Source organism: Oreochromis aureus, linkage group 16 (assembly GCF_013358895.1).
Source record: "Oreochromis aureus strain Israel breed Guangdong linkage group 16, ZZ_aureus, whole genome shotgun sequence".
NCBI classification, from domain to species: domain Eukaryota; kingdom Metazoa; phylum Chordata; class Actinopteri; order Cichliformes; family Cichlidae; genus Oreochromis; species Oreochromis aureus.
The window spans coordinates 30,022,506-30,037,079 of NC_052957.1; the positions used below are offsets into that span (position 1 = coordinate 30,022,506).

General features: G+C 40.5%; 1 protein-coding gene across 2 annotated transcripts; it reads left to right on the forward strand.

Annotated features, from left to right (window-relative positions):
- The first annotated feature begins 3,681 nt into the window (after positions 1 to 3,681).
- Positions 3,682 to 9,586, forward strand: esd (esterase D/formylglutathione hydrolase). Of its 2 annotated transcripts, XM_039600546.1 has the most exons (10): positions 3,738 to 3,814; positions 5,227 to 5,310; positions 5,410 to 5,484; positions 5,602 to 5,690; positions 6,922 to 7,020; positions 7,208 to 7,332; positions 7,423 to 7,542; positions 8,491 to 8,589; positions 8,765 to 8,932; positions 9,104 to 9,586. In XM_039600546.1, the coding sequence occupies exons 3-10, from the start codon at positions 5,417 to 5,419 to the stop codon at positions 9,182 to 9,184; spliced, it is 849 nt and encodes a 282-aa protein (XP_039456480.1). In that variant the 5' UTR covers positions 3,738 to 3,814; positions 5,227 to 5,310; positions 5,410 to 5,416; the 3' UTR covers positions 9,185 to 9,586. The 2 variants fall into 2 exon arrangements, with proteins under 2 accessions (XP_031602516.1, XP_039456480.1); XM_031746656.2 differs by lacking the exon at positions 5,227 to 5,310 and having other exon boundaries at positions 3,682 to 3,814.
- The last annotated feature ends 4,988 nt before the right edge of the window (positions 9,587 to 14,574 follow it).

Consider the following 14,574-nt stretch of genomic DNA (forward strand, 5'->3'; position numbering starts at 1 on the left):
GTGTGTGTGTGCTTTTCTGCCCTCTTTGCGTTATTGTTCTGTTGTTCTCTCTCGGGCACATGTGGTACAGCAGCAAGCTACCTGTGTAATATTGTGTGGGCCTCTTTTATGCTCTCACAAACAGCTGACCTGCTGGGGACCTCTTGGGGTGTACTATGGCGTCTGGCATATGCCCAGTGGGAGCAGCTTGTTTGCTTGTGGATCGTGATGCTCAGTCGAATTGGAATGTGGAGCGTTTGCAGGCTGGGTCAACACCTCGGGCAGTATGTTGTGTTCAATGAGCCATTCCTAAGCAGTTTTTGTGGTGCGCTGCGTGTATTTTCCTGCTGGACTGAGCCAACAATCTGCAGCACTGATTGTTGGGTGGGGATAGCGGTAATTAACCATGCACATGAATACCATGATCAAAGGTTTCTCAGCAGAACATGTGCACGTGTGTACATGTGAATGTTTGTGTGTGTACCTAGCAAGCTGCTAAAACCCTTGTAAAACTAAAAAAGTTATTCTGAAGAAGAGAAGCAGATTTTCTGCCTTCTCTCTTTGCATTAGACATTCAGGTGAACACAGCCTGGTCAACCTGAGCTTCTGCGAAGGAACATTGCGTAGTGTGACTTGCTATATTTAAAGATTTCTCATTTTACTCCAGTAACGTATTCAGATTGCAGATTAAAGTTACTAATAATGGATTGCATTTATATAGCGCTTTTCTAGGCACCCAAAGCGCTTTACAATTCCACTATTCATTCACTCTCACATTCACACACTGGTGGAGGCAAGCTACAGTTGTAGCCACAGCTGCCCTGGGGCAGACTGACAGAAGCGAGGCTGCCATATCGCGCCATCGGCCCCTCTGGCCAACACCAGTAGGCGGTAGGGTGAAGTGTCTTACCCAAGGACACAATGACCATGACAGAGAGAGCAGGGGGATCGAACCGGCAACCTTCCGGTTAAACTTCATATATCTTATCTAATGCAAACCCACTTGGTCAGCTGGGTTTGCATGGGTGGGTTCTCTTTGAGTGCTTGAGCTTCAATATACTCTTGAGGTTGACTGGTGATTATAAATTGACTGTGGATGCTTTTATATACATTTAGCTATGCAGTTTTAGCCCAATCATTTCCAACCTACCATGTAGAGCACGTGACTACTGATCCCTGAAGCCACATCAGAAATGGTCTCAATGGAAGGGTCGCTGTCAAGAAGCCTTTCTTAAGGAAGGAAATGAGAGCTGGACTGGAATCACTGACAGCAGGTTTAATGCAGTGATGAACCCAAATTTGAAAATTTTAGTTCACTTCTATGGAAGTCAGAGGAGAAATACATCAGTGGATGTCTACAGCCGTCTGTAAAACTCATTGGAGACTCCGTCATTGTTCGGGGTGTTGTGGATTTTGTCAAAACTGATTGAATTGCAAACACAGAAAAGCATGTCAGATCTTGATCCACCATGCATTACCATCTGGAAAGCATCTGATTGGCAACAACTTCATTTTTCTGCATGACAGTGATCCCAAACACACTGCCAATGCAGTAAAAACATACTTTTATAGACTAGACACACTCAGTCATGGATTGGCCTCCTCAGAGCCCAGACATCAACGTTATTGAAGCAGCGTGGGATCATCTTGACAGAGAACAGAACAAAAGGCAGCCAAGATCCAAAGAAGAGCTTTGAATGTCCTTCAAGAAGTCTGGAGAACAATTCCTGAAGAACTGGAACTGATAAACAGCCAATAAACTGTTTTGCTTGTGTTTCATTTCGCCTTCCTTTGTGTCCTTCACTTGGTTCCTCCATTATAAACTCATCATACATGATATAAAACCATTTAAATGTGTTGGTCCATTCTGCTGGAGGGATCTGCAAATGGTGGTGAACGCCAGTAAGGAAAGGATCTTAAATCTAATTTCTGTACTTCATTTTGACCACTTATTTGTACACTATCATCAAATTTCAGTTTGACATTAGCTTTAATCATAGACTGTGTAATTGTCTGTATGATATATATATTTAACATTAGATGCTTGGTTCCCTCTGTCTCGGTCAGTGATATTGCTCTCAGTGACATCTTACCTGGTTAAATAAAGGAAAAATGATGTGAAATAACATAAGATCTTAAGGATTGTCAGATTCTTCCTTGCAAAAGAACAGTAGTTAACCTGCACTTCCACAGCAAGTCACGGTGCTGATTACTGATGAAAGCCCCACTTCGTATGCAGGGACAAAAGCTCTGCCTTCTGCATCGCAGAGAAGCCAAATCAGCTCTCATCACCTGATGATGCTTTTATAGCAATGGATTTGACTGCAAAATGTTAGTCTTACTGGGATGACACAGGGATCGGCTGATCTCATACACGAGCAAATAATAATATGAAAACTGAAGAGCATTTTTTTCTTTTAGCCTTCAGAGTTGAACTAGGTATCTGTGAATATTTAATATATAAAGACTAGATTCCCAGTACTTTTGTAAATCTGGAATGCTAAATTGTAGCTTTATTCTCAAAATAAAATTGTGGCATAATTATTAAAATATGACATTACTTTTGAAAATATTATCTCTTTTATAGAAACGTTACTTTTTTTCCCTTCCACCTGACCGACTGTGTGAACGATGGAATTACGAGCAGGAAAACTGTTTGTGTGTGACAAATTCGGTTTTCAATGGAGTCCTCAAGAGCACATGGCTGCAGGCGTAACCATAATCATGTTGGGAGTGTATTTGAGGCTGCTGAGTGAATTTAATCTGTGTTTTTTTTCAGTTGGGGGGTGGGAGGATGAGGGGGTGGTGGATGATTTGAAATGGTCTAATTTAGGAAGCAGCTGCAGAGACAGACTGGGCACAAGTATTAGTGTACTCTGTTTGTATTTAATAAATAATTCACAATCTAAGTTGTGCTTTACGGTAAAAGAGAGTGAAGATTACAGGAAAAAACTGATGATATGGACGGAAAAGTAAAGGAGATGCAAACCTGCAGGGAGTTAGGGAGGTGGTGTAAAAACAGACTGAGAGAGTTGCAGAGAAACAGAATTACACACATACAGAGACAATCAGATAAACATAGACAGACTTTATTGGAGTGAAACGAGACTTCATACACAATTTAAACAAATAACAGGAAGAGAAATGCAATTTTCTGTCTATCTTGGATCATAGAGTGAGATTTCTTCTGCTTTTGAAAAGTGGAAAAGAGAGGTTACCAGTTATTACATGTCTGAGTAATGCATCCATTCATGGGCAATGCAGGTGCCCCCTAAAACACTCAGGTTTACTACAAATTATGTAGACCTACAGATCCAAACTAATTAGAATGAGTACACTATTACAACATGACACTATGAAAAGCCTCTATCTTGTGGTCTAACAGTGAAAAAAACCTACTTTTGAGACCTTTGCCATTTAATTGTTTTACTGTTTTATAATGTTACAGCTTTATTCCTAAAATATGATACATGATTTAGGCATATGATTTAATTCTTAATATATTAAGAATTTATTCCGATAAACAAGTAAAATAAAGATATTATAATAAACAACATATATTATATTATAAACAACATGATATTATAATTTAACAATATTGTTAAAAGTATTACTGGTTATTGCTCTGTGACTAGCAGTGCAGCATTCTTCCTGATAAACACCGGCGCCATCTAGCGTCTATCTAGGGTTACGTCAAGTGCTGCACAATTCTAGGGGGTGGCGTCATCACGTCAACCTTGACGTTGTCGTACTGTGGACTCGGTGCTTTGCACTGCATCGGCGGGGACGTTAGCAATTTATCCAGTTACACTGATAAACTGATTGATTTAATAAGGTATGTGTTAGTCATGTGTTCTGCTGCTGCTTTGCCGCGTATCCGTGTTTTCACTTATGTAACTTTAAGCAGAAATTAAAAATGCCACTCAAAGATATCTACATGGGCTAACTTTACTTGCTAATCCCTGCACGCCCCCGATTTGTTGCACGCCAAACTCGTATTCTATTGCTGACCATTTTAACTCCGTCTGGGTATAATCTTAATAAAAGCTTAGTGTGAATGGTTTAAAAGACATGTTGCATGTATAGGAAGCGGTTATGTTTAATTCGGCATCATGCAGGACGTCATTTGGGTTAAATGTTGTACTGTGCGTGCTTTGCCCTGGTCACTGTCGTTAGTACCAGGGGTTATCTTTATTTTAAGCCAAGGCTGGAGGGTGACAGCAGCCCATAGACTGACCTGTGGTTGTATTCGGTGCTGTTGTGGTCAGATTTGACATTTTCTGTTAGCTGCAGCTGCCTCAGACTTTGAGACTTATCGCTTTTTCTCAGAGTTCGCCGACTGTACTTGCAGCGACGTCGCCTCGTGAGTACAGTGGAAAAGTAACGGACGCTTCTTAGCCGTCCTAGTTAAACTGAACCTTATTCACAACCACCTCGACATCAGTTGCATCTACCTTGTTACTGTTTGGACTCCCTGCATTTGTGCTTATCAAATCCGGGGCCTCATTTATGGAAAGGTTCTCGGGTTGGTGCTGAGCGTTTACCTGTTCATTCATGGAGCCATGTATGGAGTGTTACAGTTCTTTTAAATGGGAATGCTGCTTAACCTGACTTATTATCAGTGCTGCTGCTAATAAACAGTTTTAACAACTAAGCCAAGGTCAATCCAAGTGGACAGTAACTAACAGTTATATCACAATACTGTATTACACATGATTAGGGTGTAGTAGGATATGTTGACCTGTTTGATCTGTTTGACCTGCTCTCCTCAGGCAGGAGGCTCCGGTCCATTCGCACCAGAACCTCTCGCCACAAGAACAGTTTCTTCCCCTCTGCTGTTGGACTCATGAACAATAACCATATGACTGTTCCCACCACTAACACATGACCCTACACTGTGTTCACTGCATCATTCCATGTTTGGCACTGATCACCACTTGCACTCATGTACATATCTATCCTCTTAGCACTTTTAATTCTTATTTTTATGTCTATTTAAGAGTTGTATAACAGTATGTTTGCACTAAGTACCGCAGCAATTTCCTAATGTTGTAAACCTGCTCAACATTTGGCAATAAAACCCTTTGTGATTCTGATTCTGATTCTGAAAGCCAGGCAGTCCATATTTCAAAGACTTGCTAGTTTCTAGCTCTATATCCGCCCCCCCGGTCTTCCTAGACTCAGCTAGAGAAGCTCAGTATGATTCATGATCGAAATAACCTGTATTTACTTCAAATGTTGCTTCAGTTTAGCTTCTCAGCTCATCCTTTGACTGAAACAACCCCCTTTAACCCTGCTTTCCTCTAATTGGCCGCTTTCTGCAAACAGAAGGTACATGGCAAGTTGAGTAATGTGGGATGGATGTAGTCTGAGTTACTTTAAGCAGGAGTACACTGTGTTTGCGTTTACTCTGCTGCTGTATGTCCTCAGATCAAAGATGGCCCTCACACTAGTGTCCTCCAACAAGTGCGCTGGCGGCTTCCAGAAGGTTTTTGAACATGAAAGGTGCGACACATCTTCGGACACTCCTTTGGCCTCACCTTCAGTGACTTTCTCATGTATGTAAAAGTGTATAAATGTGACAGAAGAGTGCACTAACTTGTTTGTATTTACTCTGTGCAGCACTGAGCTGAAGTGTAAGATGAAGTTTGCAGTCTATCTGCCTCCAAAGGCTGAGACCGACAAGTGTCCCGTCATGTACTGGCTCTCTGGTGAGTTTTTGAGTCATTGTTTAACTTGATCCATTAGATTAAAGTCTGTAAATGTTAAACGTTTCTGTCTTTTAGATTAGTTAATTAGTTTTCTCTTGTTTAAAAGCTTAGTAAATAAATCGACAGGAACATCCTGACTCGTATAATGCATGACAGGTGCTAAGCAATGCATTGTTTGTTTAACTGGAGAAGAGAAAATAGACCTGAGAGGGCAAAAAGCTGGAATTAGTATCAATTTGGTTAAAAAAGAGAAAAAGAGAATGATGATGATTTTAATTTATAGAGTTTACCCTCAAATTTATACCTGTTAGCTTAAGATTTTGGTTTGCTAACCATGCTAAATGATTAGCTGAAAGCGATAGGTGTATAGTTATGGACTACAGAATTAGCTCAAATTAAATGGAGAAATTGTTTGCTGAAAGAAACAAATAGCTGAGAGCAATTAATAGGTTGTTCAATATTTTTAATTGTTAAAAATGTAAAAAAATGCGTATTTATCAACATCCAAAAGTAGCTAACAGCGTAAAGTAATCTATTATCCAATGAAAAAAAATCTATAAATAGTGGCAACATTTTTTAAGAGTAGCTTCAAAGTAATGGCTAAAAAGATGGCTATGGGTTAGGGGTTAAGGGTTAACTGAAAAATGCTTAAGTTGTTTGCTAAAAGTAATGGAGATATGTTTAAAATGTAAGAGTGAAAAGGTGGTGGCATAACAGCAAATCTGGTAATAAATACATGGCTATATTAGCTTTTTAGGGATATAGAAATAGCTATGTAAATTGTGAAAATCTATAAAGAAAATAAAAGTTCACTGTGATGGTAACAATTAAGCCTCAGTCACATTGGACTGTGACGAGGAAGAATCTGTGATTTCCAGGTAAGTGCACTGGATTTTTTTACAGATTGGTCTCCCAATCAATAGGCAACGAGATCTCAAGTCGCACTAATTGTTGCAGTAATTTTGTTCACTCTGTGGTGTCTGACCACTGTTATCCTTACGTGGCTCAGTCACCCAGGTTTTCCTTCTAAATTACTGTAGTATGAACGATAACTTAAACACAGCTTAACTGTTGAATTGTGTGAAAAATGTTAAAATATTGACTGATATTGATTATTTAAAAAATGTTGTGAAGTGTGAAATCAAATGAACATATTTGGACAGCCTTCAGAAGATGATTTGATCATAAGCTATCATGCCTGTTCAGAGGAGTTTTCACTGTCTCTCTGCAGGCCTGACGTGCACGGAGCAGAACTTCATCACCAAAGCCGGCAGTCAGCTCGGTGCTGCGGAGCACGGCATCATCGTCGTAGCTCCAGACACCAGCCCACGTATGTTCACCATCTGATACTAAGCACCTCAGCATGAGTGCACTTGTGTCTTTGTGTTGATTCCCACAGTTTGTTTTGAAGTCTTGATTCTGCTCAGTAAAATCTTTCCCTATGAAGGTTATGGTGGGGTATCTTCAGCATCTTTAGAGCTTTTGTGACTGACCAACCATCTGTCATCCCTCCTAAGGTGGCTGCAACATCGAAGGCGAAGATGAGAGCTGGGATTTCGGCACTGGTGCTGGTTTCTACGTCAACGCCACCCAGGACCCGTGGAAGACCAACTACCGCATGTATGCCTACGTCACCGAGGAGGTATGATGGATTTAAGTCTTCCACGCCCAGCAGCACCTGAGTTTTTCTTAAAGCTCCTGTGATTTAAATAGTCTGCCTTGTCTCTGTCAGCTCCCTAAACTGATCAACGCTAACTTCCCCACCGACCCAGAGAAGATGTCCATCTCTGGCCACTCAATGGGCGGCCATGGGGCGCTCATCTGTGCCCTGAAGAACCCGGGGAAATACAAGGTACTGTACTGTTCAATTGTGCAAGAGAAAAGGCTTCATTAATGAGGGCAATTGGTTAATCTCTATAATTTCTAACAGATTTAAATTAGTTTTAATTTTAATTCTGTTTTTTAATCATAAATAACGTTTCCTGTCATTAATTTGTCAGTCTGCTTCTGCTACAGCTTTTAATAGTTTTTTCTATGTGCCACGGATAATGAAAAGTTGTGAACTGTGTATGTCATTTTGACCGTTCCAATCATCAGACAGATTATTAAATTAAATGTTTTAAGTGTATCTGGACACACTAATTGAAATATTCTACATCTACACACTAGATGTTTGCTAACGACTCTGACTTCATTCTAATTGAATTAAAGCTGCGTAAACCCTGGAAGCAATCTGCTCATCACACCATGGGTAATTTCGTTAACGACCATTTCTTTTTTTTAAAAAATGGTGCAAAAAACAAATGCATAAGGACAAAAACTGTGATGAAAATCAGAGCTAATGAAGATGTGTAGATAGGCTCAGATAGACGGGATTATAGAGGCGACTGCATTAATTAAATTTTCAATTTTATAAAGTGCTAAATCACAACAACATTTGTTGCCATCAAGGCACTTTATACTGTGAGGTAAAGACCCGAGAATTAAAGAGACGTAATGTGTGGTGGATTCTTTGGTTGTAGGAGGTTTTTATGTCTCTCTTGCTCAGTTATGTAGTTTGCCCAAGTACTCTTTTAAAAAGCCAACACTAATGAAACTAGTAAATCACTTCTCTTTATCAGATTTGTTTCATTAAAACTCCAGGAATCTCTGTGGAAACATTTTATTGTCACAAAATATCACATCATCAGAACTCTTGCATCCTGTCAGCCTCGGCTGTCCTCTCTCTTCACTTTCCATCAGTAGAAACACATTCTGAATAACTGAAAGATGCTGATGGATCCTGATGTGTCTCCTGCAGGCTGTGTCTGCATTCGCTCCCATCTGTAACCCGATGCAGTGTCCCTGGGGACAGAAAGCTTTCTCAGGGTACCTGGGCCCTGATAGGTCCACATGGGAGGTAAGAGCGCTGAAGTTTGTAGCCAAAGAAACTACTAAAACATGACCCCTAAGCTGCTGGATGAAGAGAGTCAATGAGAGTGTCAATAAGGAGAATTGGGCCACCAGAGCAGATGAAACGGGTGATAATGGAGCATGATCATGTGACTTCTGCAACTCGTCATTATTTCTTTCAGGCGTACGACGCTACCGTGTTGGCAGCTTCGTATTCTGGTCCTCAGCTCGACATCCTCATCGATCAAGGCCGAGACGACCAGTTCCTGTCAGCTAGCCAGCTTCTGCCCGACAACCTGATCGCCGTCTGCTCCGAGAAGAAAATCCCTGTCGTCTTCAGGCTGCAGCCGGTCAGTTCCTGTAGTCTCTACAAAGTAAAAGCTCTGATTCTTGTCAGAGAAATCAGAAATGTCTTCAAATAAGTTGCACAGCAGCTGAGAAAATGAATTTTATTTATTTCTGATCCTCATATTTATGCAACACCTGATCTGTGTCACTGCATGCTGTGTTTCCTTCTGCAGGGCTATGACCACAGCTACTTCTTCATCTACTCCTTCATGAACGACCACATCAAGCACCACGCCAAGTACCTGAACGCATGAACAGCCGCCGCAGTTTGACCCCAGTCAGATCACTCTGACCCTGCTGCTCTGCTGCCATCATTCACCTTTTGTCTCATTTCTCCTCTGACTTCCTGTACCACTGAGTTCACTGAGTACCCGTTTCCTGGAAACAAACCAAACCATGTCAGCTCACTGACATTTCGTCCCACTTAGAAGCCTTTGTGCCTTCACTGTGAAAAGCACTTATCAGAATTCTCTGAGAAGAGAAACTTCTGTGTTTAGTATTTTTGGGGGAGCTGTGGTTACAGCCACAACGTCTCTAATATCAGGAAGTATTCCTGTGACCCGACTGCCAGCATGTGGATTTTCTTCTGGACTCGGAGCAGAGACTCGTCAGTCTTTCATCAGAATAAAATAAAAAAAATAAATCTTGCTGATGAATTTTGGTGTTTTGTCTTCATTGCATTGCTGTTGAGTGTTTAATTAAATTTGATTTCTAAAACACCAACTTAGAACAGTCGCCTCAAGACGCTTTATATTGGAAGGTAAAGACAGTAATACAGAAGGAACCCCAACCACCAGATGAACCAGCACTTGTTGACAGTGGGAAGGAAAAACTCCAGAACCAGGCTCAGGGAGGGGCCGCCATCTGCTGCAGTCGGTTGGGGGAGAGAATAAAAGACACACTGTGGAAGAGGGCCAGTTTTAGTAATTAAATGGTGGTGTATAAGCACAGATTAAAATAAGGCGAGTGAAGAAGCAGCAGCCTGGGTCAAGCAGTGTAATGAAGAAAGGTTCACCTGATCCATCAGCAATACCAACAGGGAACGTTTTAGGCCTAATCTTAATTGGGTGCCTGTAAGTGAGCAGTCTGAGAGTGTAGTGCTCTATTCGAGTAATATGGTACTATGAGGTTTTTAAGACCTCATATATATAGTCATCTTTGTGACAGCAGTTATATAAAATGAGCTTCAAAGCTAATTCCAGCTTTAAGGGGTTAACATTTCTTTCTTGCATCCTTTGGTCATAAAATGCATGCTGTTTTTTTTTAAACTTCAGAATGGCTAATACTACTTTTTACATTAAAAAAATACTCAAATACAGTATATGAAGTTTCCCAAACTTCATGTAAGGATTTACTTTGACATTTTTCCTTTAAATTAAATAAACAGTTCATGTTTTACCATTTAGAGATTTTTATTTCACTGTTTCAAGCCCTTTGGATTGATTATGTCCTCCTTTATCCTCAATTCATCAAATGGTTGCTCATCTGTCAGCCTGGTTCTCTACCTGTTAAAAGGGAGATCTTCCTCCCTACCGTTGCCAAGTGCAACTTAGTGGTTAGCACTGTTGCCTGGTACAAACCCAGACAGGGTCTTTAAGTATGGTGTGCACGTTCTCTAGTACTCTAGTTTCTCCTGCCACCAAAAACCACGCTATATTAATGCTGCCCAGTTTGACCCAGGAGACTCTTTCAGTATCAGAAATGATGCATCAGTAGAGTCAAATTTTAGACAAAAAATGATCCAACAACAGACTTTTGTTTCAGGTGAGGTCTTTACTGATAAAGTGAAATACAGTACAGTATATACAGTATTCACAGCAGTTAAGGCGACGTTACAGGGACTATTCATGCATGTAGATTTGAGTTGCTGTACAACAAAAATTACACAAAGGTTCACAAAGTGTTACAAAAGGGTATATTACATCCAAATTTCAACAAACCTGAAAATAAGTCACATAAAAAATAAATGTGCTCCCAGTCAAAGTACAAAAATGTGAGTACAGGCTGTTTCTGGACAAAAGATTTGTACAAAAGATGAAACATTAAAACAAAAAAACACTGCTTTAGGTTCAGCAGGCACACATTTACATATTTTACAACAGCGTCACGTTTGGAACCTTAAAGGATCAGTGTGGCATCGCCACTCTTTAGCCCTCTTAAGAGACAGTGTTTGGTTTGTTCCTTCTGATCTCACACTTGATGGTGATCATACACCTATAATAACACAAGTAAATATTACATTTCTACTAATAGCTCCCGGTAAACCCCACCACACTGGCCCTTTAACTCTCCATCTCATTTTCAAAGGTGACTTCAGATTTGCTCAGTTGCCAAAACAAAGATATAAATACAAGTTTAAAGTGCAGATTCTGTCGGGGAAGCAGCCAGTTTGGTTTTATTGCTTTTTCCCAAAACGCTGTGACATGATGTGCACACATCTGTGGAAAACGGCATGATTATGTGAAGAAATGCAGACACAGATTCAAAATAAGCAAACTGGAATCATCCGGCTCTGTTACTTATGTCACAGCTAAAGCCGACATGCTAATCCTCATAGTGGTAGTTTTCTCACTGTACTGTGTTATATTTATTATTTATTACATTGATATTAAGAATGTAATAAGCATGTTTCCCTGCATGAATCAACAACTTATTGCGGGGTGGAGGGGTATGCATGCCTGTGTGATCTCAGGTAGGGTCATCCCAAGGCAAATTGGTCCTGGGTGAGGGTGACAGGCTAAGAATGATTTAAAACACCCCTACAAAGAAGAAGCCATCAGACCAATTAACTCAACTGAGAGAGGGGTTCAGGGGCTGTAGCCGCAGTAGGGCCCCAGTAGTGATGGCACTCCCACTAGGGAGTGGCACCCCATTCAGTACTTTGTGGGCTGGTTGAAAGTGAGCAGTAGGGGAACTGGCACCCTGATCCACAGTTGCTAAAACTCATTGTAGGGACGAATGATTACATTCTTACCCTGTTCATCAACTCAGGGCAGCAACTGAAGGAACAACATCATTGATACAAGCAGCAGAAATGAGGTTCCTCTGATGGATGTCTGGGCTCTCCCTTAAACACAGAACTCAGTCAATCAGAAACGCTCTGAGTAATTTTTCCCCCTGCAGAAACGTAAACCAGCTGAGATGATTAGGACATCGGACAAAAATAAGAGATCGTGTCTTTTGACTGGCCTGGGAACCCCTCGGTCTCCCTCTGGATAAGCTAGCAGCTGGTGGCTGCTGCCCATGTGGCACAGATAAGTGGCAGTAAAACTGATTTATTGATGAATAAATTATGGTCTGTTTTTGTTTTACGAAATGTAATCCCTAGGTAAAAATAACACTGAGCTTTTTATTTTCTTTATTTTTTTTTCACCAAGCTGCCCAAAGCGTTGGGAAAAAAAGGTGAAAAAACCCATGAATGTATAGATTATTGTTATGAGGAGCAAGTGCTAATGTTTGCTAATGTGAGTGTTTCATGGTGAAATATACAGTACATGAACAAACAAATTCAATATTAGAAAATCCTTGTGATAAATAATATGTACACAGGCATACAGCACATTTACAATAAATCCTTTATGTTTTATCACAGGAGAGAAAAGGGTTTGTTTTGGCAACTGTCAAATCTATCCAGTGGAAGCATTTATCTATTTATTATGGAGTTCTTTCTAATTACTGCTGAATCTTTAAGTAGCTCAAGCTTTGGATTCCAAGCTGCACAGGAAAAAACAACAACAAACAATTAAAAAAAAAAAAAAAATCTTAATCCCTCATTCATACAAGCCTGCTGGTTAAAGAGTGTTAGACGCTTCATGTGGTGACATTCTGGCATTTAGGAGGAAAACATAATGTAATGCTTGTTTTAAAGGGGCAGTAAGAAGATTTATGATAAAACACCGTTTTGGCAGTTCAACTTTTCTGCACCGCTATAGTCCAGCCTTTTATTTTTTTTTAAACCAAGCTTTTGTCAGTGTTACTGCTCTGTGCTGGTACAGTCTTCACTTCTTACCTTAGAGATGTGCAATATTTTTTTTTCACCTGGACTAAGACTGAGGAAAGACAGATTTGGAATTTTCTGCCTGGAATGAATCTCAGAAGGTGAACCCTTCTCCTACATTTCTTCATTCTGTCAGATATTATAAATACTTAAACTTGACTAACTGGTTTGTAGGCTGTGCACTACAAAGCCAAATTGACGGGTTAGCGAATGTCTCAAGTGCAGCCCTTTTTAAAAATCTGGTCTTATTTTATATCCTGTACATTCCTGGATAAGACTGCAGTAGGCAGTAGGTGGTTGGTTTATTTTGTGAATAAAAACAGTCAAATCAGGTGTCCCACATTCACTTTTATGCTAGCACACCTGGAGCCTGAAGCAGCCGGTGTTAACCCAGGACGCTGATAACCAGTGTTGTGATATGTGATGACTGTGGTTTCAGGTTTTGCCGAGCCAGCTAATGCAAAGAAAAAGTAGCTTTGTTAAACTTGCTTCATTGCATAAACCTTAGTTTCAGAAACAAGTCCAGCACTTGTCTGATAAGTAAATCTGCCAAACAGTACAACATAACTGTTGTGTATAAATGCAATCACACAGCAGAGGCTGATCAAAGTCCATAATAATGTTATTCAAAATAATACTTCCTACTACCCCCTTAAAATCTCAGTCTGAACCAGGTCTGCACAACCACATGTTTCAAAAGACCAACCAGCAACTGCCTTGATTTCACATGCACTCATACCCACACACACACACTGATACTGTTGACATAGCAGGCTGTGGAATGAAGGGCCAACAGTGAAGTAAACCCAAACCTACCCTGAGTCACACAGTCTCTGATCTCACACACCAACAGCTCTGACCTAAACCTCAGAGGGTAGAACCAGTTCACTCATGAGCCCCTCATGTGCTCAACTGTTCAACAGAGGAGCATTTCATTTTAACATCTTCAAATTGACTGCTAAGCAGCAAAAACCTCATTAGACTCAAGTTTTTAAACCTAGGGATGTTTTTTTTAAACATAGTGTTTTAGTTAAAAAACAAAAAAAATGGTAAAGAGTCTTAACTAGCTGAGACTGTCTGAGCCAGGGTGATGGCTACATGAAAATCTCATCTTCACACACACTTCACCTGAAATATAAAAGTCACATACAGTTTCGGGTGGTCTACGAGGCCTGAAGCTCAGACATAGACATATTACTCAACAACAGGCCCCCGGGCACAGACCCCTTCTACAGTGGAGAGTGACGTCATCCAGAGCCTCTAGTCTATATATAATGGGGGGTTTTTTTTTGGTCAGTTTGTTTGTCCTCATGGATGTTGTCTATTTTTTGTCTCTTAAAGTCGTTTTGTGTGTATTAGTGCAGTGTTTCTCTGTGTTTTCGAATCCTGCTCCAAACTATACAGTAAGGGTCCTGGCTAGACCGCCCATGCTAAAAAAACAAGCCCTGGAATGGCGCGGCTACGTCTGCAGCCTGTTCGCAGCTCGGACACAAAACATTTCACTGCATGTTGTACTCTGTATGATGTGTGTATGTGACAAATAAAGCTTGTTTGTTTGTTTGTGGTTTTTTTTGGTTTGGTTAGTTTCTGTCTCTTTGTTGTTGTGGTGTGACCATCTGTTGTTTTTCCTTCTCTTAGTCTCTACAG

Excerpts from the sequence above, each read along its gene's own strand:
- esd (XM_031746656.2), top strand. The coding sequence starts at position 5,417 with ATGGCCCTCACACTAGTGTCCTCCAACAAGTGCGCTGGCGGCTTCCAG. Across the intron at positions 7,543-8,490 it reads AGAACCCGGGGAAATACAAG|GCTGTGTCTGCATTCGCTCC; the intron begins GTACTGTACTGT and ends TGTCTCCTGCAG. Across the intron at positions 8,933-9,103 it reads TCGTCTTCAGGCTGCAGCCG|GGCTATGACCACAGCTACTT; the intron begins GTCAGTTCCTGT and ends TTCCTTCTGCAG.